Genomic DNA, 27,636 nt, shown 5'->3' with positions numbered 1-27,636 from the left:
AGAACTCTTTTCTGAGAGCAGATGAGGAAACGGCTAAATTGGAAATACATTTATCATTAACTTTCACTCCAAACTGATAATAATGTGCCTGGACCACTAGCAAATAGTTAATATGTGAAATCTTAGGACGCCTTCCACTCTGTGCACATGGACACACACACACAAACACACACACACACACACACAGAGAGAGAGAGAGAGAGAGAGAGAGAGAGAGAGAGAGAGAGAGCTGTATGCAGGATAATTCCCAACAGAAGAGTTTCCTATCTTGTTTTTAATCTTCTACTTTCTGTAAGGGCAAAGCACCATGGAGGAACAAAACCGGCCTGACACTAATTTGAAACACAGAATTCTTTAGAAGTAGAAAATGCAATAAAGATATGTTTTCTAAAATCAAATCTGTGGCTATAGAAGTAAAACCTGGGCCTTTGACTAATGCTGCTAGAAGAATCCATGGTTGAATTACAAATCAAAAGCACTTGGTAAATAGTGGTTTGTTTTGCATTATACTAGTTTATGTAAACATATTGCATCTTTCAAAGAATGATAAATGAGTGCTGAATTAGAATAGCTATTTCACTCCTGATGGTAATAAGCATCAATTGAAATTAATCACAGCTCTTTCGGAACACAGGATGGAGGGAGAAAACCAGAGGAAGTTCTCAAGTTTCTGGGTCTGTGAGGAGTTTCAGTTGCGAAGTTAACACAATACACTTGCAGCTGAGTTTGCTCACTGAAGACTCTGTTTGACAGTGCTGTGGAGTGCAGTCTTGAAAAAAGGCAGATGAGCTGTTCTAGGGTCTGGGTATCTGCAAATCTCCAGAGCAAGAATGAATGAATCCAGCACACTCAAGACAACACTGACCACTTACACAAATTCTGTGACACCATTAAAAAGCCAATTTCAATAGCATACATGTATATCTTTGAGAAAGAAGGAGAAAGGACTTCATCTGTTTGACTGATGTTATTAAATGGCTTTTTGGAGAAAGATGTTAGAATTGAAAGCAATGGGATAAAATGGATTACTGGACTCTGGACAGTGGAAGCCAAGAAAAATATAATGCACTATGTTTGTGGACTGCAAGGGTTTTCTTAGCAATGAAATTCAGAAATCATAGATCAAGTAAATAAATTGTATTCTATAGGCAATTTCTGTCTGCTGCTTATTTTCATAAATAAATAAACAATTGTAACCATTCTCTACAATATTATCTATGTCACTTTGGTCACTGTATTGTAAGAAATTAAAAGTAAAACTATCTACTGAATATCCTTTCTAATAATAACAGCTATCTGCCATTAACATTAAATTCAGAACAAAACTGGTTTTATACTACAAGGGAAAATATTCTATCTTCTCCTGAAATTGAAAGCTATTTTTCATAGTAAATCAAGAAACCTGGGTTCAGGTTCAAGTACTCGGTTCTCAGATTTTCAGTTTTCATAGTTTCAGGTATTGAATAAATCTACTGAATAGGATGTCATCTATCAAATTTGCATTACTATTAATTAAATTGCAAAGTTTTATTTGGATATAAAGAAAAAACCCTAAAACACTGTGAAATGTTTATGTGTGTATCATCATCTTGTGACTATCCAAGCATCTATCATAGCATAAGCTTTAAAACAAGGGTAGAATCAAACACAACTGTTTTAAATAAATACCAGTGCAATTATTCCTAATAATATACTGCTGTACTCATAGATTTGTGAATTGCCCAGTTGTCATCAGTGAGGCTTCCTCCATCAGTAGGTGAGAGAGGATATAAAGACCCACAGCCCGAGAGTCCAAACTGGGGGTCTCCATCAGGTCCCTCCCCTTGGAAATCTGGGAAAACCAAGGAAGAGGAATGGAAAATATTGTAGCAGTCAGAGAAGATGGAGGACAGCAAGAGAACATGGCTCATCAAAGTAAATAAGCAGGGCACATACGGGCTCACAGAAACTGAAGTGGCAAGCATAGGGCCTGCAGGAGCCTAAACCTTGTCTTCTGTGTATAGCCCCCTAACTTGGTGTTTTTGTGGGATGCCTAACTGTAGGAGCCATTGTGCCTTTGACTCTTTCATCTGTTGTTAGGACTTTTTCCCTTCCATTGGTTTGTCTTGTCCAGTATCATGTGGGTGCTTTTGCCTTGTCTTTGTGTGTGTGTGTGTGTGTGTGTGTGTGTGTGTGTGTGTGTGTGTGTGTGTGTGTGTGATGCTTGGTTATTGTCTCTTGGAGGCCTATTCATTTTTGAAGTGAGATAGATGGGAATGGGACCCAGAGGAGAGGGGAAGTGGCAGGGAGCTTGGAGGAGGGGAGGAATGGTGGGAAAAGAAATTGAATTTGAAATATATTATATGAGAGAAGAATCTATTTTCAATGAAAAAATGAAGTATACATAAAAGTATCAATTCATTCGTCATAAGGCAAATATACTGAGATATTTTAAAAACCGTTAATTTTAAAGCTTCATAAGAAAATCAACCAATTACAGTGAGGGATGAAAAAAAATCCTAAGGATGGATGAGAGACCTTGAGATCTTCATTGATATTTCTGCCATACAGTGTAGGTGTTCCCAGGTAATCAAACATCCCTTAATAGCCAGTTACATGGCAGACAGGGGGAAAGGAGTAGGGATTGGGTTATTAAAAGCAAATCTTCTTAAAACTCTTTAATAGTATTTGGATTGTAAATTTTTGATTTGACATTGCCTGCTATTAACTCTGGTCTTACATTTCTCTTTCACCCCAACTCCACTTCTTATCCAGCTAATTAACAACTTCTACTTACTGTGGAATTTCTCAAGCCTTTTACGTGGAAAAGCTTTGAAAAGTGTTATTCTTTGTTTCCTTCATGACACAGTAGCTTCAGAATTGAGTGCATTTGGCCTTGACTTTGATGTTTCTCCAGTGCTTCCTGTGCTCTGTGTCTACACACATTTTGGTAGCCTGGCTACCATCAGTTCATGAGCATCAGAGGTTCAAAATCTCTTATGCCCCTTGCTAACTCATTTATAATCTCAAACATGTTGACTCCTAACAAAAGACATACTGGTTATTAGTTACATTTGTCCATAAAAAAGTTGCCTAGTGTTAGCATCCATTCCTCAGAGCACACACAGGTCTGCCTAGTTTCCTCTTGCTCCCTTCTCATTCTCTATTCCTAGTCTTTATAAAAACCTGCCATTGATTCAGGCACCTTCAGACCTCCAATGAGCTCTGAGTATTACTATCCACCCACCATAAGTTGCATTTGCTTCCCTATGTTGTTTTTCCAAAATTTATCAGTGATATTACTGGGTTACAAGATTGCAAAGTTATTGACAGCAAATTTTATTTTACATATAATAATATACATCTATATGAATAGAATCAGAAATGAATGTATATATAGTATTAACTTTACATGATACCTTTGGCAATATAAGTGCTGGATTGTGAATTGTCATGACGTGTAAAGCATTGATAGATGGTTAAATATAAATGTTTGCAAAAGGAGAACACTTGAATGACAGGTTTAAATGAATTATACAGAAAAGGGGGGTGATTCTAACTCTATTTGAGACATAAGCAATCTGCCCTTGTCCAAAGGTCAATCAATGGTAAGTGACAGACAGATCAATACAACCTTCTGCCTGTCACCACAGCTAAATTCTGAACTGTGCATGCTTAACTGTTAAAACACCAAGAATCACCTTAGACTGTATGAGAATCTCTTTACCTGGGAAGACTGAATCCTTAGAACAAACAATGGTAAACTAATGACCTTTGAATTTGATTGTTGGAAAATGTACATGAAATAATAAAATACACCTTGCCTGAGGATTCTTTTTCATTGTTTTCCCATCCTGTTCCTCCCCAAACTTGTTCTTTTTGATCCCTCATGTTGCCATCCCCCACTCCCTCTCAGGAATTCACAGCTAAGACTCCTAGCAACAGTGGTGAGGGTGTTTGAATGGGCCTTCTCTTTTCATCAGATTAGTGTCTACACTAATTGTCATCATAGAACCTAGATCTAGTAACTGATGGAAACAGATGCAGTGACCCACAGCCAAGAAATGGGCTGAGCTCCTGGAGTTCTGTTGAAGAGAGGGAAGAGAGATCATATCAACAAGAGCACTATGGGGAAACCCACAGAGACAGCTGACCCAAGCTAGTGGGAGGTCATGGACTATGAAACTGACAGCTGCTGAACCTGCATGGAACTTAACTAGACCCTCTGAATGTGAGGGACTTATGTGGCTTGATCTGCTGATGGGAGGACTCTGGCAGTGAACTGGCTTTTTGAAGCCCACTCTCTATGGTAGAATACCTTGCTAAACCTTTATACAGTGGGGAGGAGCTTGGTCCTGCCTCAACTTGGTGTCCCAGACTTTGTTGACTCCTCAAGGAAGACCTTACCCCCTCTGAGGAGTGGATGGGGAGTGGGAAAGAGTGGAGGTGGTGGAGGGGTGAAGGAGAAGGAGGGGGAACTTGAGTTGGTATATAATGAAAAATAATTCTTTAAGTAAAAAAAAAAATCAGAAGTAGAAGAAATTAAAGCAGTCTCAAGAAAAAAGTACAACTTGCCATCCTATCCACTTTAAGTGTATAATCCTATGCTATTGTCTTCAAATCCTCTCATAATTATGACCTTATTTTAAAATGAGTATTTTCCAATTTAAAAACAATGTATGTGTAATGTAGAAAATAAAAAAAGGACAAAATAAATCTATTTATTAACTCCTCATGTAAAAATACCCATCAGCTTGACAGATATCCATCTATAATTTTGTCTCTGGTGCACACAATTTAAAAGTTAAACCATTTAGGTATATGATGCTTAACTTGGGATTCCACTTTCTCATTTGATTACAAATGTTTCTTTTTTTCATACTCATATTTTCTTGTTTTATTTTATTTTCACATGTTCATTATCAGAACACATATAGATCAAAGCCTAAGATTGTTATTACTGATAATACAAGTATTGCATCTTTTAGAATGTAATACAAGTTGCCAAATGTCACCATATAGATTACTTCAGTTTCTTCTTCCTAGAATTTGCACCAGTTAATGACATCATTCTCCTCTATCTGTGATGGATTGAGAGGTGAGGTGTAATGTCACTGGTAGATCAAAGAGCATCTTCTTCATGGAGTGAGAGCCAATGACTTCATGTGGTAGCACATAGAGAGCTGCACCTGGAACTCAAAGGTTTCTGCTGCTTCTCTTCACCTTGACTGAGGGTTTTTAACAGGGTTGGTATCTGAATAACAATAATGTTCTCTTGAACTTCTGGGATGTGAGTGCCCATTTTAACTTGTAATTATATTTTAATATTTGTGCAAATATATATTTTACCTTTTTAAAATTTTCTAATTCAAGTGCTTCGTACTTTTCACTGAATTTAGAAAATTGTATTTTCTTCATAAGAATGTTATATGATACTATATAAAATCCTTTTTATGCATTTTTTAAATTATTTCAGGATTATTTATTGAAAAAGAGAAATTTAAGCATGTGTTTTTATAATATCTATACATCATAAGTAGCCAATACCATCATGTCTAACTCTGAACTTTTTTATAGTCCATTGATACAAGAGGCTTGACAATGCCACACACTCGAGATTTCCAAAGCTTCCTCATGTTTGTCTATTAGATTCAGATACAATTTCCTCAACATCAGTAGCCAATGTTGCTTTGCCTTCGCCCACATTTCTTAAATAAACTTTAGGCAAAGCACTTAGTCTGGTTAGCAAACAAAAATCTATTGAAAAACTTGTTTGGAATTATATTACATGCAATTATATCACATTTTTACATGAACTTGGAGAAAAACATAACCCTTCAGTGCTTTATTTATCCTGAAAAAAAAATACCTTATCCTATTTATTTGAGGTGCATAGCAAGGTCTTCAGTTTCTAAATTTAATTAAGTATTAATAACACCCTTATTTGAATACCTCTGGAGTTATGCTTTAATTATTGCCAGATTCTTTTAAATTTTTCTTTAACATGAGAAAAAACAGGTGCGAGAATATTAAAAACAGGACATATGCAATTGGAATAATCCTATTTAACTGGAAAGAGAGAGTCATGGATGGAGAAGAGAGCACATGCTATTTAAATCTAATCTTGTAAAGAAAATAAGGCCAGTGGAATGAAGGTATCAAATGACAGAATATAGATCTACAGCACTCAAAACTCTGAGGAAAACCATACAATTCATAGATAAGAAGGAAAAGGAAAGGAAAGCAAAATGAGAGAACACACACACGAGCAAGTCAGGTATAATATCAAAAGTCAGAGTGAGTAAAACTGTAATTAGGATTGCAGGAAAGGAAAAAAGTCATCACGCCAAGTTTACAAGATGGTTGACTAAATAAAGCAAGCCAAGTCGAATCAGTCAAATGAAAGCAACTAACTTGTCCATGGAACCCTCATCTAATACATGTTGGAAAAAGAAGCAAACACCCATACCTAAACACTGAGTTGAACTAGAATCCAGATGCAGAGGGAGAGGACAAGACCAGGTTGCAGAAACACATAGAGACAGCTGACCTGAAAAAGGAGGAGTTAACAGGACCCCAGATTGATAGCTGGGAATCCAGCATGGGACTGACTCAGACCCCCTGAATATGGGTCCCAGCCAGAAGGACTGAGCAGTCTAAGGGACCTCAGACAGTGGAACCAGGATGTATCCCTGGTGCACAAAAGGACCTTGTGGACACATCCCCCATGGAGGGATACTGCCTTAACCTAGAGACAGAAGAGAAGTCCTAGTCTCCACTTTAAATGACCTGACAGATCTACATGACCCTACCTGGATGACATTGCCCTACAAGTGGATTGGGGTAGGGGCATGGGAGGGGAGGGTGGTCAGGGTTCATGTGAGGGGGCAGAAAGAGTAAGAGGGAGGGAGGAAGGGAGAGGGAACTGGGATCGACATGTAAAATAATAAATTAAATAAAAAAAGAGAAAGCTTCTGTGTAGTATCAATTTTGGATCAGAGGGTTTTAAATTTCTATTTGTTTATTTATTTGTTTGTTTGCTTTTTAATTGGCATTTGAGAAATAATCTCTTATTTATTTATGGTAGTGAGCCCTAGCCTTTAACGGCTGAGCTATACCTCCAGCCCAGAGAAAGGGTCTTTACATAACACATGCTATCTTGATACTCAATATGTAGACCAGGTTTGCTTTGTACTCTGCTTCCTAATTCTGTGATTAAAGAACAGCATCATCATGCCTGGCTTCAAACAGTTTTAAACTGTTCTCTAAGGAGATAGAAATCATCTATATAGGAAAACCAGGTAAATCTATCACAAAGACATAATATTCTTAGCATGCAATAGTCTACATGTGTGTATAATAATTTGACCAAAACATATTTTAAAAATAAAACTTGAAATTACTTCATTTGAAGAAAACAAAAATGTAAAAGTATAAAGTTACAAATAATGCTAATGCCAGTGCACTGGCATGACTCATTATTGGCAAGTAGGCAAAAAAAAAAAAAAAAAAAAAAACCAGAATGTTAGCCATACAATTTAAAGCAAGATTAATCCAAAAATGTTGCATGCATCACTGAACAGAATACATTTTTAAAGCAGAGACTATTCTTTATAAATATTGGTCTTGCTCAAAGTTATACCAGCCAGAAATTATATAAGCATATTTTATAATTAGAAAGTAAATGCTGCATAAAATTTAGGTTGAGAAAAAATGAGACAAAAATGAGAAATCTGGTACTAAGTAAATGTTCTGAGATCTACAAGGATGACCCCAATTACCAATCTAATCAATAGTGGAGAAGCTAACTTAAACGCCCTTCCCTGAGATTAATGACTACCTTATACACCATCCTAGAGCCCTTATCCGGTAGCTGATGGAAGCAGAAGCAGACACCCACTATACACTGAGTCGAACTCTTGGAATCCAGTTTCAGGGAGGGCGGAGTGATGAGCAAAGGAGTCAAGACCAGGCTGGAGAAACCCTCAGAAAAGGTGACGGACCCCAAACTGATATGATATAATGTGATATGATATGATATGATATGATATGATATGATATGATATGATAGCATAAGACTGATCCAGATCCCCTGAACATGGGTGTCAGGAGGCCTGGGCGAACTATGTGGCCTCTGGTAATGTATCAGTATTTATCCGTAGTATATGAATGGACTTTGGGAGCCCATTCTACATAGAAGGATTCTCTGTCATCCTAGACACAGGGAGGAAAGCCTAGGCCCTACCCTAAATGATATGACAGACTTTTAAGATCCCCCATAGAAGGCCTCATCTTCCTGGTGGAGCAAAAAGGGATGGAGATAAGGTGTTGGGGGTAGCAGGGGAGGAGTGGAGGGAGAGGGAACTGGGATTACATATAACAAGATTGTTTCAAATTTAAATTTTAAAAAGCAGGGAAACAAGCAAAAATCAAGATTAGGTCAAATTTTAATGGAGAGATAATACCTTTGAATAAATGACATAAAAATATTTTAATGTAATTATAACCAAAATACAAGATGAGTAGTTACTAGAATTAAAATGAATCAGGTTTGAGAGATACTACAGTCTCCATTAATTGTACTGGAAAAAATATATTCTCAAAATGACTGGTATAAACTTCTTTCAGAATGTGTAAATTCACCTATTATAAGAAAATAAATATACCAGGTCTGAAAAGGAATTAATACTCTTCATTTCCCACTTGTAACAATTTAATGTATCTACCAGGTATTAGAAATAGTATAAAGAAAAGTAAGGTAAAAGAAATACATTTGTTGGTCTCTTGAAAATTTTTGGAAAATAGTTTTATTAGGATTAATGAAAGATCATTGAATTATCTTTGAATAGAGGATATGTCAGTTATTCATTATTGTAATTTGATTAATTTGATTACTCACATCCAAAACTTCTCAAATTCTACAGTATCTTTTTAAAAACTATAGTCAGTTTGATGACTCAGACATATACTTTCAGCTTTTGTGATGTAGAAGCAAGATTACCATGATGTCAAGGCTAGCCTGTGCTACACAGTGAATGCCAGGCTAGCCATAGCTACTTGAAAAACTATCCCAAAAACCACAAAGAAAATAATCAATAGCACGTTTTCTTTTTATAACATGGAATAGGGCTTATTAAAATAAACTACACAGAAAATGACGAAAATGTATAATCTTACTACAACAAGTATGTAATTCTTAGAGGACAAATAACTATATGAACTATGAGTGAGATCTTAAAGCTAATCAGTAATCTTTTGTGAGTAAAACTTAATTCCTTAAATACTTTTCAATAATTTTTTGCAGTAACTGTCACAAGACCTTGGACAGCTCCAAATCCATGTTATTCCTTAAAATAATCAGAACCAGACATCCCTAGGAAAAGCCAAACTCAACAGTGTTATATCAAAGCTAATGAGGATGTTTAAGCAACTCCATGTAAATTAAGGAGTCAAATTCAAACAATATCTTGTAGAAACTAAAAATTAACATCAATATACTTATTAATATTATTATGACAATTACAGGCATGAAGTTTGTTTTTAACACATGATCCAGGAATCGTCAGGTTCATTGATCCCATTTCTTACCTGTTTTTTTAGTTAATAACTTAACAAAATTAATATAAAAAGAACACTTGTTTCCTTTTTGACTTTTATATATTTATTTTCATTCTTCTGCCTTATTATGCAAGTTATAATTTCTCAAGAACAATATTTTAAGAGAAATGTAAGTAAACCATATTGTTATTTTTTTTTTACTTATTTGAAAAGAAATTATTAAGTCCTTAATAAGAATGGAATTTATAATAATAATTACAAAGTATATTATCTGCTTTATTAGATTGGGATTTACTGTTGGCTTCAATTCAATTCCTTGTGTCAAATACACATTTAACAGGTTGTATCCACACAGTATATATAGACACACACATGCATCTGAATTTGTTTCAGTAACTACAGTGGCAATTTTATATCCTGGTTTCATGTGACTTGGGGGAATATAAATTTCTTTCTTCATCGTCCATATTAATATTGATGTAAAGGATTTGCTCCCATGTAGACAGGATACTTTCTTTATCTGTCCTCTGAAAATAACTACTGGAAGGTTCTCACGAATGAAGGCCAAATGAATCTGAGGTTTCTTTGTTTAAAAACATAATAAAAAGTATTAAAAATAAGCATATTTAGATAATTTAAATATTAATGTGATGTTGAAAATATATATTTATGCTCATTTTGTTTCCAAATCATGTGTTATGATAATCTCATTTAAAAGTAGTAACCAGTTGTCTTTCTCCATCATCAATCTTCCTTGATCTCTTTCTATGTTCCTTTAAAATTCAATCAGTTACTGATTGAATTCTGAATTTCTTCCATTTTATTTTAATTTTATTCTTTTCTATTTTTTCTTTCCTTCTCTAGTAACTTTTATTTTATTCTACTGCCCCCTTTTTCTATACTTTTCTATGGATATTGAGCTGATTGTATCATAGTCATTTTATTTCCTCTTGCAACTATTTAAGTCTGTTAATTTCCCGCAAATTACGCTGTAGCTGCATTTGTGTATGCTTGGTATCCGGGATCATTACTAGACTGTAGTTTCAAAAAATTTCTTGTTTTCCTTGCAAGTTCTTCTTGACTAACTTGGATACCTATAATTTTTACATTGTAAAATTCAGGAATTTAATTGTCATAGAGTTCAATTCAATTTCATTGCAATCTGATTATATGACTCATATCAATCATTCTAAATATCTTAAATCAAGATTGTCAAAAACTTCAAATTTGAGCTAATTATATTGTAACTGAATATTTGAAGGTTGAAAAAAATATAAATCTGGACCTGATTATGCAATCCCAATTGTAATTCCAGCTGTGTGACAAGCTAAGGCAGACAGATTATAAATTAAAGGTAGCCTGGGTTACAGAATGAGTTTAAAGACAGGTTGGGCACCTAAAAAGATCTGCCTCAAAATAAAACATAAAAAGAGCCACAGCCTCACCTCATTGCTCATGTGTGTACCTAGCATGACTGACGTTCTGGGTCCAATCTCCAGAACAGCAAAAAAAAAAAAAATGATAATGAGTAATAACAGTAAATAAACAATAAGCAAAACATAGTTTAAGCCTTGTGAAATGCTTTACTTGGAGAAGACTCAAGGGGAACTCCTGTGGGTATCAACTACCTTTTCTCCCGGTGTCACAGACACTCTCCAGATGCAGTGTGTATAAGAAGGGTAGCCATTTGGGAATCCTGGGGAAGAAAGGTTGCCACTGGACTCTTGTAGGGTTTCTCCACATGCTGAAGGGGAAAAGGCATGAAATTATTTACCAATAATTTTGAAAGCCATGAACACAATAAGTAGAGTGTTAGATAGCAATATGTATTTTTTCTTCCTTTTCCTTTACTTTCTTATTTTCGTTCTGTAACCAGTGCTGACCTCCAACTCTGTATCTTCACAAACTACAGCCTCCTAAATCCTGGGATTTCATAAATGTATCACCATGCCCAGCTCCAGACTGACTACCCTTTTAAGTGAATTTCGTTTATGTCTCTCTTAGAGAACTTCAGTATGCTTATTAGTGTCACTAATGATAACCATAAAACAAGACAAGAGTTGATAAATAATTTAGCATATATAAAGTTGCCTTCATGAGAAACTTTCTCATTCCTTCTTACAACAGACCATTTCAAGGACATCCATATCAATCAAGCTGGAGAAGATCTACTTCTGTAGGATACTTTCTATTAATATATTTAATGTGAATGAAGTCCATATTTAACAGTTTACAAATTTAAATAGTAATTACTTAGTAAAATTATATACTATGTCATTATTTAAAAATTCTTAAAGGATAACTAATAAATATCCAGTAAAGATATTATAAAATGTCATAAATGATCATTTATAATAAAAATATTATGAATAGGCAGGAATGATGGCTCAGTAATTAAAGACAATTTTTACTCTTGCAAAGGACCTAGGCTTAGTCCCCAGCACCCACACTGTGGCTCACAGTCCTCTGAATTCCAGACCAAGGGATCTGATGCCCTCTTCTGGTCTTTGTGAGTACTATGAACTGACATGCACAAACATACATATGGGTTAAACACTCTTACACCTAAAATAAAATAAATAAATCTTTAAACACCATCATGGAAAACACCCATTTTCTAGAATGCTCTATACATACTGTTTATATGTTTTATTTTTCTTTTTTTCACTAACATAAATATTTCTAGAAGACAGATTGTGCAGTTTTCTCTTTCTTAATTTGTATCATTCTTTGGAAATATGGTATCAATCACTTGCAACTTCAGATTGTCGACTACATGTTTTCAAGGCTTGCTAAAGGCTAATAACACAATTCTATTAGTTTTCCCACAACATTTGTCAGGGGCATGCAATGCACCCTGTTACTTTGAGTGGATTTATTGAGTTCTTTAAGAATTTCTTCCTCACACGTGCTGGTCATCTTCACAACCTTCATTAAATAATCTGAGGACACAGGGTCTTCTCCTTGAAGGATACTGCACTCAAAACTGAAATATTCCCTGGATCTGAGGCATAACCCTCAGCATGTGAACTCTCATCTCATCAAATACTCTATAAATTATAAATGACTCTGCATATCTTGTGTTAAATAAAGAAAGATAATGACTCTGAAAATGTAAAACAGAGCTATAAAAACAGTCTGCGATGATATAAATATTTACATCATCAGCAAAACAGACACTAAGTTTGCACAGCAAAGTAAGAGTGAGCAATGCATATTCTGACAAACAAGACAGATAAAGGAATCATAGAACAAAATAAAAATGCTCAAGGTCAGACATGCACATTATTTAACAGTTACTGAATGACCTAGGGTCCTTGATTCATGACATCTGTTAGCATTAAAACATGTGCTTATAAGAAAGATGTGTTTATTTGTTAAGTAGCAACTTGAGAGTTGAATGTGTTTTATGAAAAAAAATATATTTCTCCACTTTTCATAAAGAAATTCCATGACTAATCAAAGCTTCTCATAGCCAAATGAATTTAAGATTTATTTCCTATAGTAGGATTAAAACAATAAAATATCTGATTCACAAATCTATACAAACTATACTCTTCTAACTAGAACTACATTATCTTAAAAAATAAACCAAATTACAGTATAATTTACAAATAACTATATAAATATGGTCTGATTACAACATAAAAATTTAAGACTTTCAGTGGAAGCTTTACTCGGCATATGAAATTAGTTTTCAATAAACAGCACTGTTTCCTGCTCACAGACTCGACCTACCACACCCTTGATTGATTTATGCTCAAATTTAAAAATCAAACTTTGGCTGGGTATGGTGGTTCACATCTGCAATCTCAGCTCTCTAGCCTGAGGCAGAAAAAGTACCTTGGGTTGGAGGCACCCTGTCTCAAAATAGCATCATTTAAAGAATTGGGGGGGGGTGCAGGGAAACAACAATGACAGATGGCTGAATTTATTCACATACTTGTCCATGAACAGCAAATACAGGGATGAGAGGGTAATTTTAATTCCAATCCTTTACTTAGTAATCTCAAAATAACACAAATTTCAAAAGCTCTCGGCACCTACTTTGGTAATCAGATTTTATGCTGTTGTTTCATTAGGGTGAAGGATAATGACATGACATATTTTAATCCTTAAATACTTCCACCAACAATTAGGAAGTTACAGGGATGAGAATATGAATGTATAGGTGGGGATTACTATGACTGCCTCAGTAATAGTTGGGAAAATAAAAACAATGAACTATAGTGAGATAAGTTCATGTTGTTTGTAGTGCCTGGGCATGAACCTGGTACATACAAGGCAAATATTCATACTGAATGTGACATGCTTGTGACATGCTTGTGCACAGAAGTCAAACTATCTGTCACTGAACTGTATCCCCAGCCTTCCCTTCTTTCTTTCTTTCTTCTTTCCTTCTTTCCTTCGTTTCTTTCTTCCTTCCTTCCTTTCTTTTTCTTTCTTAACTTTTTGGCAGGCTGCACTTGAACTCATTATGAGCCCAGAAAAGATTTGAATTTGCAATGTTCCTGCCTCAGCATCTCAAGTAGTTAGGATTGGAAACCTATGCAAAATCCCCCAAGAGACAATTATTATGATCAGTGTTCCAATAAAATTGAAAATTAAAAGTAAAAATATTTATCATATGGCCAAGTCACATTTGAAATAGTCCATATGTATTCTCCTTTGATGTAAAAATTCTAATTTGATACTATAAATGGAGTATTTTCGAGAAACAACAGTCTAGCCTTTATTTTTTTAAATAATGAGGCTAAATGGACTACCTATTCTTCTACAAATATTTGGTATGTTAAATGTCTAAAGTTTTCAACAAATATAAAAAACTCCCCTTCTCCAAATTTTGTAGGAATAAATTTATAGTTTTACTCAAGGTCATGAAAGTATAAGTATTAATTTATTAATTTCATTTTCCTTCAAAACTTTAAATTTTGAGTATTATTTTTGGATTTGAAATGTTTTTCACAAAAGATGGAAATGGCTACATATATAGCTCAGTGAATGAAGTGCTTGCATAGAATTCTTGAAGCCCTTCCCACATAAACCAGGTATGTCACTATATGTGTGTTGTTCTAAACATAGATGAGGAAGGATCAAAACTTAAATCATCCTTGGCTATGAAGCACATTTGAGGCTATCTTCAAGAGACTATGTTTATATTTGTTCCCCAGTGAGATCCTCATCACATGCAGTTACTTGCGTATATAAATGTATTTTCTTGATTGTGTCAGTAACATCTGATATAGTAGCATTCACATATTGAAGCTGGTTCACATTCATATCAATTGAGCAGCTAATTTATAACATGTTTTAATGACAATGAGTTCCTAATGGAACTTATAGTCTAGTGTGGGAAATAACAGGTAAAGTAACAATTATGAGAAAAAAATATGAGAGCAAAAGTCAGAGATTTTGGGGAAATGGGGAAATGGAGAGCAGGGATAATTTAACTAGGAAGACTTAGAGTTGGCTATTCCCAATGTTCCCAATGAAGGAAGAGGTCAAAGAAAATGACAACATAGTTCTAAAGAAGGAAATAGTGAGAGGCAAGACTATAGCAGAAATGCCTTTGAAGAAGCTGAAAAGAGGAACAGGACAAATTTCAATATTTTCTTGAAAGGGAAAGATTTGCATTTTTGAATATCACTTGGACAGCAGTGTTGCTAGAGTCAAAAGACACAAAGGTAATAGGGAAAAGTCAACTGATGACTTGCTGCTATTGATGCAATGAGAGAGGTTCACACCCAGATGTGAATGCATGGCTACACATAAGCAGTCCAAGAGCCTGATGACTGCACAGAAACAAAGAGAAGGAAGAGAAGTTTAAATCTCCATAGCATTCTGGCCTGGGCTATTGGATGGGCTGTGTCACTGTCCAATGAGTAAGGAAAAGTGTGGTAGGTAGAAGAATTAATGCATGCATGAAAAAGTAGGAGAAGATGAATAAACGATGTTCATATGTGTTGTCAATGTATTTTAGGTAAGAAGTATGTGTTGTGTGTGTGTGCACACGTGTGTGTAAAATTGTGAAATATTATTCTACATAAATCTTGGAAAATTATAAAAATACAAAAATGTTTGCAATGGAAGGGGTTTTTGGTAATTTAAAGATTAAAAGTACTAAAACCATTAAAAATTTTCGTGACCAAATCACAAGTATATTAGAATAGTCTTCTATCCCTACAACTTCCAAACAAGTATAGGTCTATATGCATGTACATTACACACGTGCTCTTTCACACAAAAATAAGAAACATAAACTTATGAGCATATATTCTTCACATATTTACATATGAACACACAAGCCTTCTTATTTGATAAAAGAAATCAAAAATTAAAAAATTAATGAGGAAATTATTTTATATTTCTCCTAACTTTACTGGTTTTTGGTGCTATTTCAGAGTATAGCATTTTTTTCAAAAGCTCGTATGGCAAAGAGTTTATCCCATAGGAATCCTACTAGAAAATGTACACATCCTGAAGAGGTAAGTCCTTATAGAAGTGGAACCCTGCCTTCTCCTCAGGGCAGCAGGTGTGCTCTGTTATATACTTTTGTTAGAAACAGCTCTCTCTAAAGCACTCTCTCTAAAGCAATGAGGCCACTTAACCATGGGCTGGAATGTCAATGTCATAAGGCAATTTTTATAATTTTCATTAAATAATTATTTGAAGTGCTTGTTGTAGTAACACAGAGTTCAAATACTTCACAGACTTAACTGAGGAAAATTCTCTGAGGAAATACCAATGTTAATATTGGTGTAAATTCAAAGTATTTATAGGAAAAATGACTATAGAATTACAGAAATAAATGAAGATGAAATGCATGTAAAGAACAGTGCCTGAAACAGAAAATTTGAATTAATAATTTTAGAAAAAAAGAAAATAATGCTATGATTTCAGAAACAAAATTATATCTAAAAGTAGATGAATTATAAGGCAAGAGGTTCAGAAAGAGAGACAATTAGAAAAAGATGCATAATTTATTAGATCAGGTATGCTATAAGCCCCCTGTGCTAAATACACTTCCCTTATGGATTAGTTAGTAATTACTGGAATAAAGTAGGATGAGGATTAGCCATGGAGACCCAGTTCTCCAGCCCCAAGTGAACAATTTTTATCCTGACAATATAGAAGATGTAAGAAATAATAGTAGTTATCATTATTGGGTGTTCAGTCGGGGGGATGGGAGAAGAGGAGGTGAATTGGGATTGGCATGTAAAATGAAAAAGCAATTAAATAAAAAAAATGTAAAAACAAGAATTCTGGGTAATTAGAAGAACAGAAAGCCATTGGGCTTTTGGGTGACAGAGCTTAGAAATCTCCCAATCGCAGTGTTGAACAGCCCTACTCTCCTGTCTCAGGAACCTTACCAGGCTCTATGATATGGTTGAAAATGAGTGTATTACATCAGCAGGGTTGTTGGGCTGTAAAGAATCACCTTCAGTCTCCCAATAATACACAAAGAAGACTATCCCCCTGTCTCTAAAACTAAGAGCAAGAAATTGAAGTGAAAATAATTCTAAACTCTAAGATACTTATCCTTTTCATAGCACCTTAAAATCTGCTATTTCATTAAACTTTTCCATGATGAATACGCAATGACTGTACAGAGGTAACTGAAGTATCATGCACTAGTGTGTGTGTGTGTGTGTATATGTGTGTGTATAAATATAGTAAATTAAAAGGCATAAATTCAATGTATATTCCTATAAAAAGTTAATATGAATTTGAAGAAATTAACAATATATACATTGTGTATACTATTTGAATATTTTAAGCTATTTTCTGTATTCTCTGGGAGGAACCAATGGTGTTTACAGCCATCTTACTATGAACTTGTCCTTTTGAAATAGGGTACAATTGTCACAGACAATAAAATCTACAGTCTGTGTATGCAACCACCCATGTTACCTGATTAGTGCTCACTTTCAGCGATTTTTTTTAACTCAACAAAATTGTTCTTTAACATATAGTTAGACCTAAGAGACCTTTGGAGGTAAACTAACTGGGAAAAAATGTTGGCATAAAAGTATCCAGATATTTTTATTGGCTTTATTCACCAACACAATTTTAACAAAAGACTGAGAATAAGGCAAACTCGGCAATTTGGCACATCTTGTCCCTTGTGATGCAAGAGCTATAAAGAACAACTCACTTTACATACAAAATTAAAAACCCACAATAACTTTCTCATGGATCGTGAACTTACATGAATAATTGATTTTAATGCATTACTCAAAACTATCAGTTATGGCTCAAATATAGAGCTCATAAGAGTGGAAGATACATCAAATTATAGTTCATAGGAATACAAATAACTGAAATATATAAAAATTTCAGGCTAATAATCATAGTGTCATAAATTTACTTTCAATTCTTAAAGATGTCTTTGTAATTCTATGTTCATATGCACCTTTACTGTGATTTTAAGTGTGATATATACATGCATGGTATCTAGAGAAACAACTTAAGTAGCTTCTACATAAACTACCCATTTTGGCTGCTAGCAATTACATAATATATCAAATATCACAATAATAATGAGGGTTGTTCATGTGCTTCTGTCACACTAGTCATTGTCTTATATAATCTTTTCTATGAAATTAGTGATAAATATAAAAATAAAGTAATACCATATAGACACATGTAATCTCCATATATGCATTTATCAGTATTAAGGATTGAATCTGGGGCCTTGACATGATAGTATAATACTCTATCACTGGGATAAATCACCTTTTATTTTCTATTTTAGATGGGTCTTCACCAAGTTTCCCAAGCTGATATTGAACTCAACCTATTGCTGAGACATGCTCTGACTTTATGATTATCTGGTTTTAGTCTTCTAAGACCTGGGGTTCCAGACCTGTGCCATGAGGTTATAAGACATTTTAAAGGGCATTGATTCAAACATAAGCTCAACTTAAGTATCATTAAATAGATTAATTAATGGCATTAAATAGAATTATTTTCAATATATGTGACAATTGGATACACAGATACATTTATATTAAAAAGTATTAAAGTTTGCATTCAATGTTGAATAATTAAGATGCACACATTTTATAGAGATGCGCACATTTTAAGTACAAGTTTATATTGTAACTATATAAATCTCTTGAACATTTAAAAGACCTTTAAGAAATCTATTACAATAAAATTTGAAGTAACATTCTTAAAATTTTTCTCTAGAAAATTGATTTTGCCTTTTGTTTTAGAAAAAGTCCATTAAAATCTATGGTCTCAAATCAGTGAATTAATGTAATAATCTGCACTGAATTATAAACTTCCTACCCATTCCCTGGATATTTTAACCAATTTAACATTTGTCTTGCTTGTAATCTAAGGTTTTTTGTTCCTTTTATTATACTTTAGTTTGTAATCTATTCAAAATATCTATTCTATATATCCATGACCACATTTTAATTTTTGCAAATGAACTTGTACTCTCTTAAAGAAAATATTCATGACCAACTCCAGAAGTTGTGACAGATTTAATATAAGAACCCCCCAATAATTTAGTATATGAATAATTTTAAAAGTACCATACTAAAATTTTGATACCATATCAAATATTGATAGCATCCTCAATCTTCTGCAAATATGATTACCATTGAAGCCAACTGAAACTTTTCTAGCTATGTGACCATTTATGTTTAATTCTCAGTCTAGTTTTCAGATATATATATATATATACATATATATATATATATTCTAAAGTTCTCTTTATCCTCATTAAATTGATAAATTTGAAACATGCATGCCATTGGCAAGCATAAAGACAGACAAGAGAACAGTTGAGGAAATCAAGGCCTGGTTTTCTGGAGAAGCTCAAGGACACACAAGTCTTCTGTGTTTGTTGTGCAGTACCTGGACAACGATACAGCTTTCTTGCTTGTGCAATGTCTCCTTTGCTTAACCGGGTCCGTTGACCAATTGCAGGACGGACACCATTATCATCACGGGAGGGGAGTATTGTGTCCAGAAACATACCCCTGGAAAAGCAGAAGCAAATCATACCTAAGTCATCAAATTAGAAGTTAGATATCCATAACAAACATAAGGGCCACTTTTCCTGAATTAAATCAACAGTTATTGCAGGCTGAACTTAAGGAGGGATATTAGGCTTTCAAAACACTCTAACCAAAGCAGGGAAAGGGGTTATAAAAGGTATAAATGTGTTAAATTTCCAGAAAGTGAATGGCACATTTTTTCTTAAATGTGTGTTATACTTTTTTAAAAAAGAGGTTTATTTGACAATAACCCACGAAGGACATTGTGGCTTTTGTTTTATTTCCCCATATTGATCTATGAACCCCTTAGATCCATCAGATTACAAAATAATTCTTACAAAGGAAAAAAATAGCCACTTGTGCAGGCAATTTTGAGTTTATTAAAAATTAAAATGCCAAAAGTTAAGTACAGTTTTAGTTAAATTAACTAAAGCTAGATGTACTCAGGTTCCAAATAGTACTACAGATCATGGTGAAAAAATAAAAAGTAAAAAAGATTAACCAATATTACATGTTGATATTAATCACATGCAGGCATTATTTAATTTATTAAGTTAAAATCAGTAAGTAATAAAATAATTACTACTTCTTATTAAATATTAGTCTTTTATACTGCAGGTTGTACTAAGAGCTTGCTATTTTCCTAATATACATAATTTAAAATTCTAACTGCAATGCACTAAAAATACATTCTAACTTTGCAATGTAAATCAAACATTTATAACTCAGAATAAATGTTGAATGGACCAGAAAAGTCTTCAAAGGGGTTAGAAGTCTGGAGTATATAAATGAATTTTTAAGGAAAAATCAGAAATAATAGAAGATTTTGTACTTTCTACAAAATGTTTCCAATTAATTAATCAAAATATAAAAAATTTTAAATTGAGATAAGCAAAGAGATGATCTATTCAAAAATATGAAACTGAAACATTGCACTTGGATTGCAGGTCATAGAATGGTATTTTCAGCTCCACTTATTCCTTCCATTAGAATGGATTTATAATAGCAAATTAAACAAGTTGGAGTTCTGCCCTTTGTAAAACAATTCTAATGAGAGAGGGATGAGAATCAAAATCACAACATGGTGTCCTCCCAACCTTGGTTTGACTCTTACTATCAAGACAATATACACAAACCAAAAGTCACTTGGGAGGCCTCAGAGGATGGAAGTCTGTGCCCACTTGCTGGATCCACAAAATGATAGAAATCAAAAACGAAAATCAAACAAGTGACTTGCATTCCAGTTTCTTGGGATGACAGAGAAAGCAATGGAAAGCAACACCTTTTATATGTATCTGTCCACCCTGTTCACTGCAGTGCTACTTTGATTACCAGGAAAGGGGAGCAATTCCAATGACCTAGAAGCCCAGCTGTCCACTGATATATAGTCTGTGTCCATGCACATGAACACACACAACACACACACATACATGGTATTCATCAGTATCATAGGAATGCATTATGCTGTGGTAAATGTTAAGGAAATAATCCTAAGTTTAACATGCCAGTTGGAAAGGAAAAGCATGTGTGGTTTAAATTACAGAAAGTATCCAAAATGGTTGAATACATAAAATTGGGAAATAAAGGGATACTGAGGTGCTGGGAGATAAACACACATGAGGAAGTACAGCTATCTAATAGACACGCTGCTTCTATTTTGAAATATAGATGTTCTGGGCTGTGTTTGATAACAATGGATACACTGAACATTATGAAAGCAAACATCTTAAAATGATTAAAATGAAAAAATGATATTTACATAGTTCTGATATAATTGAAAACAGTGACTATAGGCCAGGCAGTGGTGGTGCACGCCTTTAATCCCAGCACTCAGGAGGCAGAGATAGGCAGACCTCTGTGAGTTCGAGACCAACCTGGTCTGTACAAGAGCTAGTTCCAGGACAGGCTCCAAAAGTAAAACCCTGTTTCAAAAACAAACAAACAAACAAACAAAAAAAACCCAAAAAATAATCCAGTAAGTACCAATACCTTTGAGGTGGTAAAAATGTTATTATCTGCCATTATTTCTGTAAATATAGTTGTATTTACAGATTCAAAATAAAATATAATGAATTAATCAACCAGATAACTATTTTTCTAATGGCTAAATATGACATCTCAAAATGTAGATTTTTTTTTATGAAACTGTATAGGATGGATTTGTTTGAGAATTTCATATATGTGTATAATGGGCTTGGACAAATTCCACACTCATTCCCTCCCCTCCTGTTCTTCTCATACATCCCCCCCATTATTTTTTCTTCTCATTCTCATGTTCTCAGTAATTCCAGTTAATACTGTAAGAATGAATATGGGTTTACGGCCATTCCTTGTACTAAGAACAGCTTATGAGATGCCAAACTCCTGGCCAAAAATAAATCATCTTTCTCCTCGTAGCCATTAGTTGTCAATAGTTCCTCAGGAATGACAGGATTGTCCCCCATTCCATGCTGGGATTGGGATTGGTTTGACCTCGTGCAAGTGTGCATGTAGTCAAGCAGAAGAGACAGGTATAGATAATTTTAATACAGTAAGGACATCCAAAGCTGATAGAACAAGACACTGTGGGAGAAACAGATTGCAGGCAGCAAGAGCATGCTGATTCATGGCAACAGCTACAAATAATGTATAAAAGGACAGATTAAGGGGAAATAGACAATTCAAAAGTAAGACACCATCTATGAAGACTAGAAAGGATTTTTCTCATTCTTTTGGCTACTTTCCAGCACCTTCCATATTCCAAAGAACTAAACCTCAGGTTAATTCTATATAATTTAGAGCCATGATAGAGAAGTCTTGTTTGTACTGAGCCCCACACATTCTTTCTTACATATTTCTATGGAAAACTTAATTCAATTCCAAGTTCATAACTAACAATAAAATTTTATAACTCTAATTTCAGTCCAGATTTCTGGGTATATTTTTACCAAAACTTAAATGCCAATTCCAGGAACAATAACTATTTGAATGTTGTCCTATATATGTATCTATGAATAAATGTGTCTTTTGTATGTACTTTAGAAAAGAACTATTTTCAAAAGGCTGCTAACACTCAACACCTTTTAAAGTTTCATGTTTTAATAAAGTAAGCGTTAAGATACACCCACATTTTAAGGGATCATTAGAAAACTGCCATTTAAATTTTCATTAAAAAGTGAACCTAGGAAAAAAGTTGACTTTGTTCTTTCTTTGTGACACAGGTTTTTGAAAACATAAATAGATGCAAAAGAAACAGACAAAGGTGAACAACAACAATTTTAAAAAGTGAGCAAATGGGCATGCAATTCCAAAATGATCACCTGTGACTTGAAAAGGACATAGTGGAACTCGGTGTTTGAATTCCAACTTCCTTACCTGAGAGCTACTGACTTGGTAGAGTCTTTAGGATGAAGTAGATCAAAACCTCGACTTATTACAGTTCAAAATAAGTCACTTAGTGATTATTGACACAATTTTAAGTTGATAGTTGGAGTGTAAATACCAATTTTAAACTACATGAAGTAAGATATTTTCCTGAAATAGCCTTTGAGATTTCATCTACTGAAATCAATTCTATGGCATAAGTGATTCAAAAAGTGAGTCCACACAACCTAAAACATAGATCAAACATATGGTATGGAATTTCCATGTAACATGACAATTGCATATTTGACTTGTGAATCTCAATTTTTATTAAATAATGCTTTGCCAATTTAGCACACTGAGTAGTTAGGTAATTATTTAGCCTGAATATTTAAAACATATTTTTAAATATGTTTTACATGAATACCTGTTACTGGTATAAGTGTTCACCACTGTTTCATATCTATATTATTTTGCATCAGGGCAGTGATATTTGAAAGTGGCTCTCATTCTAAAGATAAATACAGCTTTTTGGGAAGTCACATGAAATAAAGGAATGAAAAGACAAAAGGTATAACCTGAGACTCCAACCTTGAGAAGGTGTTCCTGGCATAGTGCATGATACTGTCAAAATCATATCTTTCCCCAAGAGAGTTCACTTCTCCAGGTTCCATTTTCAGAAAATTGTACTCTTGACCTAAGAGTCCAGGGAAAAGAACATCAGAGAAGACTTGTAAATGAAAAACAAAGAGAACAGAAATCTGGGTCCTCCTTTGGGGGTTTAGTAAGTGAATGATGTTATTATTGCTTATATTTATTCATATGCAAAAACCATATGTCCTCACTCTAATGTCTAATTGCAACATAATACTGGAGTGGAACAATGACCTAATTTCTACAAAAGGAAATAAAGAAAAGCAAACAGTTCTTCTGCATACTGTTTATCCTTCTCATGATATTCTTTGAAATTATATTGCTGTATATGCATATATACACACACATATATATGTGTGTGTTTGTGTTATATTACCCAAATAATTATAATATATAATAATTATTTACAAATATAGTTGAACACAAATTCAAATAACCAGGTCTTCATGCAAATTTTGTTTTTAACATAGTCACATACTTCATGTGTAAATTTAAAGTTCAAAGTTTGTGTGTTTCAGACATTATTCTTGAAAAAACACCTAGTCTCAATCTTCTGAGACTCAGCAAGTCATAAATGCACGAAAAATTAATCTGCAATGTGGATCTTTTCAGCCTGGAACCTTTCCAAGGTGGTGGTTCCAGTCAATCAGGGAACTTCATCAAATCACTCTTCTTTTTCCTGTTAGCCTGAATGCTTAATAAAAAACAGAATTCAAAGGTATGATTCTCAAGTACTGTCTATATTTACTTATATATCTATTTTATTATGCTCATATTTCTTCCCTATTCTGGCATATGTCTATCTTGAATCACAAATACACTCAGTAGAAGAGGCAATTTTCTAATATTGCCTCCCTTATAAGTTTGTTTTGCTTCCTTGGTTCACATGATAAAAATGATTGGTGGACACAGGACAATACAAAAATGGTTAACAGCAAACCTCTCATCTACTTAGTGCTTCAAAGAAGTTTCAGAAATATCACTTTCTCTTTGTTTTACTCTTACTGAGATAAATGTAAGATGAACACTGAAAACTGTTCAAATTCCTAGATATTCCTCATGGCCAACTGCATATTTTGTTTGTTTGTTTGTTTACTGATTACATCATTCTAGAAAAATAACTTATTCGTTCAGTTCTGAACACCATATTCTACTGACTTTGCTCTTATATCATAGATTTTCCTGTAGTCTTTCTGAAGACATTTTCTAAATGTCACTTAAGTATTGTTACTGTCCATCCTGTATATACAACCTTTTTTTTTTTTTTCTGTTCTGTCAGGTGGCCCTTAAATAGTCAAATAAACTACTAAGTGTTTATCTGTAGATTCATCAAAATCCAGTCTTATCACTCTTTTGCTACCAAGGAAGATCATTATGGAGTTTTCCAATCCAGAATTATACTAAAAGAAATTAGTGTTTGTCTTTTTACATGTGTTTGCTTCTTGGTGTTTGTCCTGTTTATTGCCATTCCATATTTCTTGTTCTATTTGATAGACCATGCTCATATTGTTGCCGGAATAAAACTTTTGAAGATTTCCACCCATGTTCCCCCTAAAGCCTTTCCAAGACTGTCTTCTCCTTGCCCTTTCCTGCTCAAATACTGAGAAGCTACTCATCCCACAGAAACTATCTGTGAATGTTTCTGCTAGTTCTCCAGGACATTAGCTTCATCTTCCATACCCCAAATTAAAGGTCCCACAGCAAGTAATTTTTCAAATCTGAACTGCATTTACAATCATGATGATTTAAATGAGAATGGTTGCCATATACTCTTAGGCTTGAACACTTGGTGTTCAGTTGGTGGAACTCTTGGAAATTTGTCATTTGGGGTGGTTTTTGAGGTTCTAAACGCTACATCATTTCCATTTAGCTCTTTCTTTGTCTTACCTGTATATCAAGATGTAAGCTCGCAACTACAGCTCCATTGTCATGCCTTTATGCCTGCATCCATGCTCTTTGCCATGATAATCATACACTCCAATTCCAACCCTCTACAACAGTAAGCCCCAAATAAACTCTTGCTTCTGTAAGTTGCCTTGGTCAGGATGTCTTACCACAGCAATATATCAGTAATGAGGACACAATCCTTCTATTATTTCCTAGTAGAGGGCAAAACAATAATTTTCTAGGCCTATAGAGATTATTCTAATTCTTGGTAATCTAACCACCCTGAGAATTAAATTAATGAGCAATCCCCCACTTATAATTTATAATAGAGCAGTAGAGCACAGCTAAAAAATTGTTATGAGAGCTGTAGCCCAAATATTTCATCATATTTTTAAATATCTGTTTACTTCTTTTCTTATAAAATTCTTCTTGATTCTAACTTTGGTGACAACTGTTTGTTGTTTTCCATCTAATTATCAGGGAAGGGCATTTATGGTAGCCTTTCCACCATTGCTCAAATTGTTAGTTGGGGTCAGTCTTGTAGTTCTCTGGACATTTCTCTAGAGTCAGTTTTCTCTTCAACCCTATAATGGCTCCCTCTTTTACGGTATTTCTCTTTCTCTTTTTTTTTTTTTCCCTGTGGAAGGGGGGATGGGATAGGAGGGTAGTCGGAAGGAGGGAGGAAGAGGAAACTGGGATGGAGATGTAAAATAAGAAAAAATAAATAAATAAAAAGACTCTAAGAGAAAATTATATTTTTACCATAAATTACATTTCAACTAGTAGAAAAATATTCTTTAAAAAATATGTCTTAAGTATAGTCAAGTGTAAGAAGAAAAATCTCTAAGAAACTATTAATATTATTTTGGGAAGGACTAATTTCACTGGAATTTTCTTCAGAAATTATACCTGATACAGCATTGATTCCCATACCTATAGTATATAACAGCAAACTCTGAATCCCCTTTAAGTCTACATAACATAAATCAAAGAAGTAAGTATAAAAAAAGGTTATTCATCAGCTTACTGATCAAGAGCTCATGCCCATTCATGAAATGCATCCATATTTAAAATAAAATAGCTACATCTTGGAGAGAAAGCTTAGAAATGGCAAATTTCAATACAGTAAAATGTTGACTATAGTACATAAAGAAATGTTTGCATGGTTTAGAAAGGTAAGTTTGCAGGTCACCAAAGCTCTTACCTGGCTGGATATTCTCTCTTATGATGGTGACATGGTTGTCTCGGTCTGGGCGAGTGTGTTCATGCCAAAAGCCTATCACATGACCTAGTTCATGAACAACAATTCCAAACTTGTCACAGTTCTTTCCAATAGAGATGGCCTGAGGACCATTCCCACGTCGACCAACATAGGAACAGCATCTATAAAAAGTGAACAGCACAGAATGCACTTGAGAAGGGCAGATGACTGGACTTGCTAGCATGGAATTCCCAGAAAACAACAGTGGCCAACCATAGAGCTCAATGCATCCTGAGTCACGAAAGCCTTTTATAAATGAATTTTCATTTCATGTATGAACAAAGTCTCTCAGTTTTAAATATTTGGGAATTACCTTTATATTAAAAAGTAAGTTTCACCACAGTTTTATCATGTTCAAAAGTTAGATCAGAGACAATTGTAATGATGACATATAATATTGTTGAAAGGTTTGCTTACTCTTCAATATATGCCTCGATAACTACTACATTGATAGTGTAGTTATCTGCCAATAACCCAATGCTACTTTAAGTTAGAACATTTTATCCTTTTGTGAAAGAGAAAAAATATCCATCTGTGAAAGACATTGGATAATCAAAATATAAATTAATCTTCTTACCAAATAAATAATTCTAAAACATAAAAGATGCTTTTTAAAAGTTAATTATGGGGATGTGTCTCAGGGGTTAAGTATATACCACTGCAGAAGTCAGATTCTTAGACCAAATGGAAATGTCATGGTCCTGGAAACTCTGGTAAGCCTAGACTTTGATGGCAAATACCAGGAAGTCACCAGAGCAAGCAGATTGAGATACAGATTATTCAATGGACCAGTCAGTTGATCAGTTGAGATCCCACCTCAATAATAATTTGGAAGAACCATTGAGGAAAGTTCTCAACATCAACCCAGTTCTCTGTGTGTGCGCGCGGGCACACACGCACACGGTGGCATGCACACACTCACTCACACACACACACACACAC

The 27,636-nt window shown here is 34.2% G+C and overlaps 1 protein-coding gene across 1 annotated transcript in view; it reads right to left on the bottom strand.

Annotated features, from left to right (window-relative positions):
* Tll1 (tolloid like 1) overlaps positions 1-27,636 on the bottom strand; it is a 192,724-nt gene that overhangs the window by 65,261 nt on the left and 99,827 nt on the right. Inside the window, exons 6-9 of the mRNA XM_051181956.1 lie at positions 26,638-26,816; positions 23,484-23,589; positions 19,408-19,532; positions 11,166-11,281 (exon numbers count right to left, since the gene is read on the bottom strand). Of these exons, the coding sequence (XP_051037913.1) occupies positions 11,166-11,281; positions 19,408-19,532; positions 23,484-23,589; positions 26,638-26,816 (526 nt within the window). The remainder of the gene's footprint in view (positions 1-11,165; positions 11,282-19,407; positions 19,533-23,483; positions 23,590-26,637; positions 26,817-27,636) is intronic.

Source organism: Phodopus roborovskii, unplaced genomic scaffold (assembly GCF_943737965.1).
Source record: "Phodopus roborovskii unplaced genomic scaffold, PHOROB, whole genome shotgun sequence".
Lineage (NCBI taxonomy): Eukaryota > Metazoa > Chordata > Mammalia > Rodentia > Cricetidae > Phodopus > Phodopus roborovskii.
This window is presented reverse-complemented; position numbering and strand designations above follow the sequence as displayed.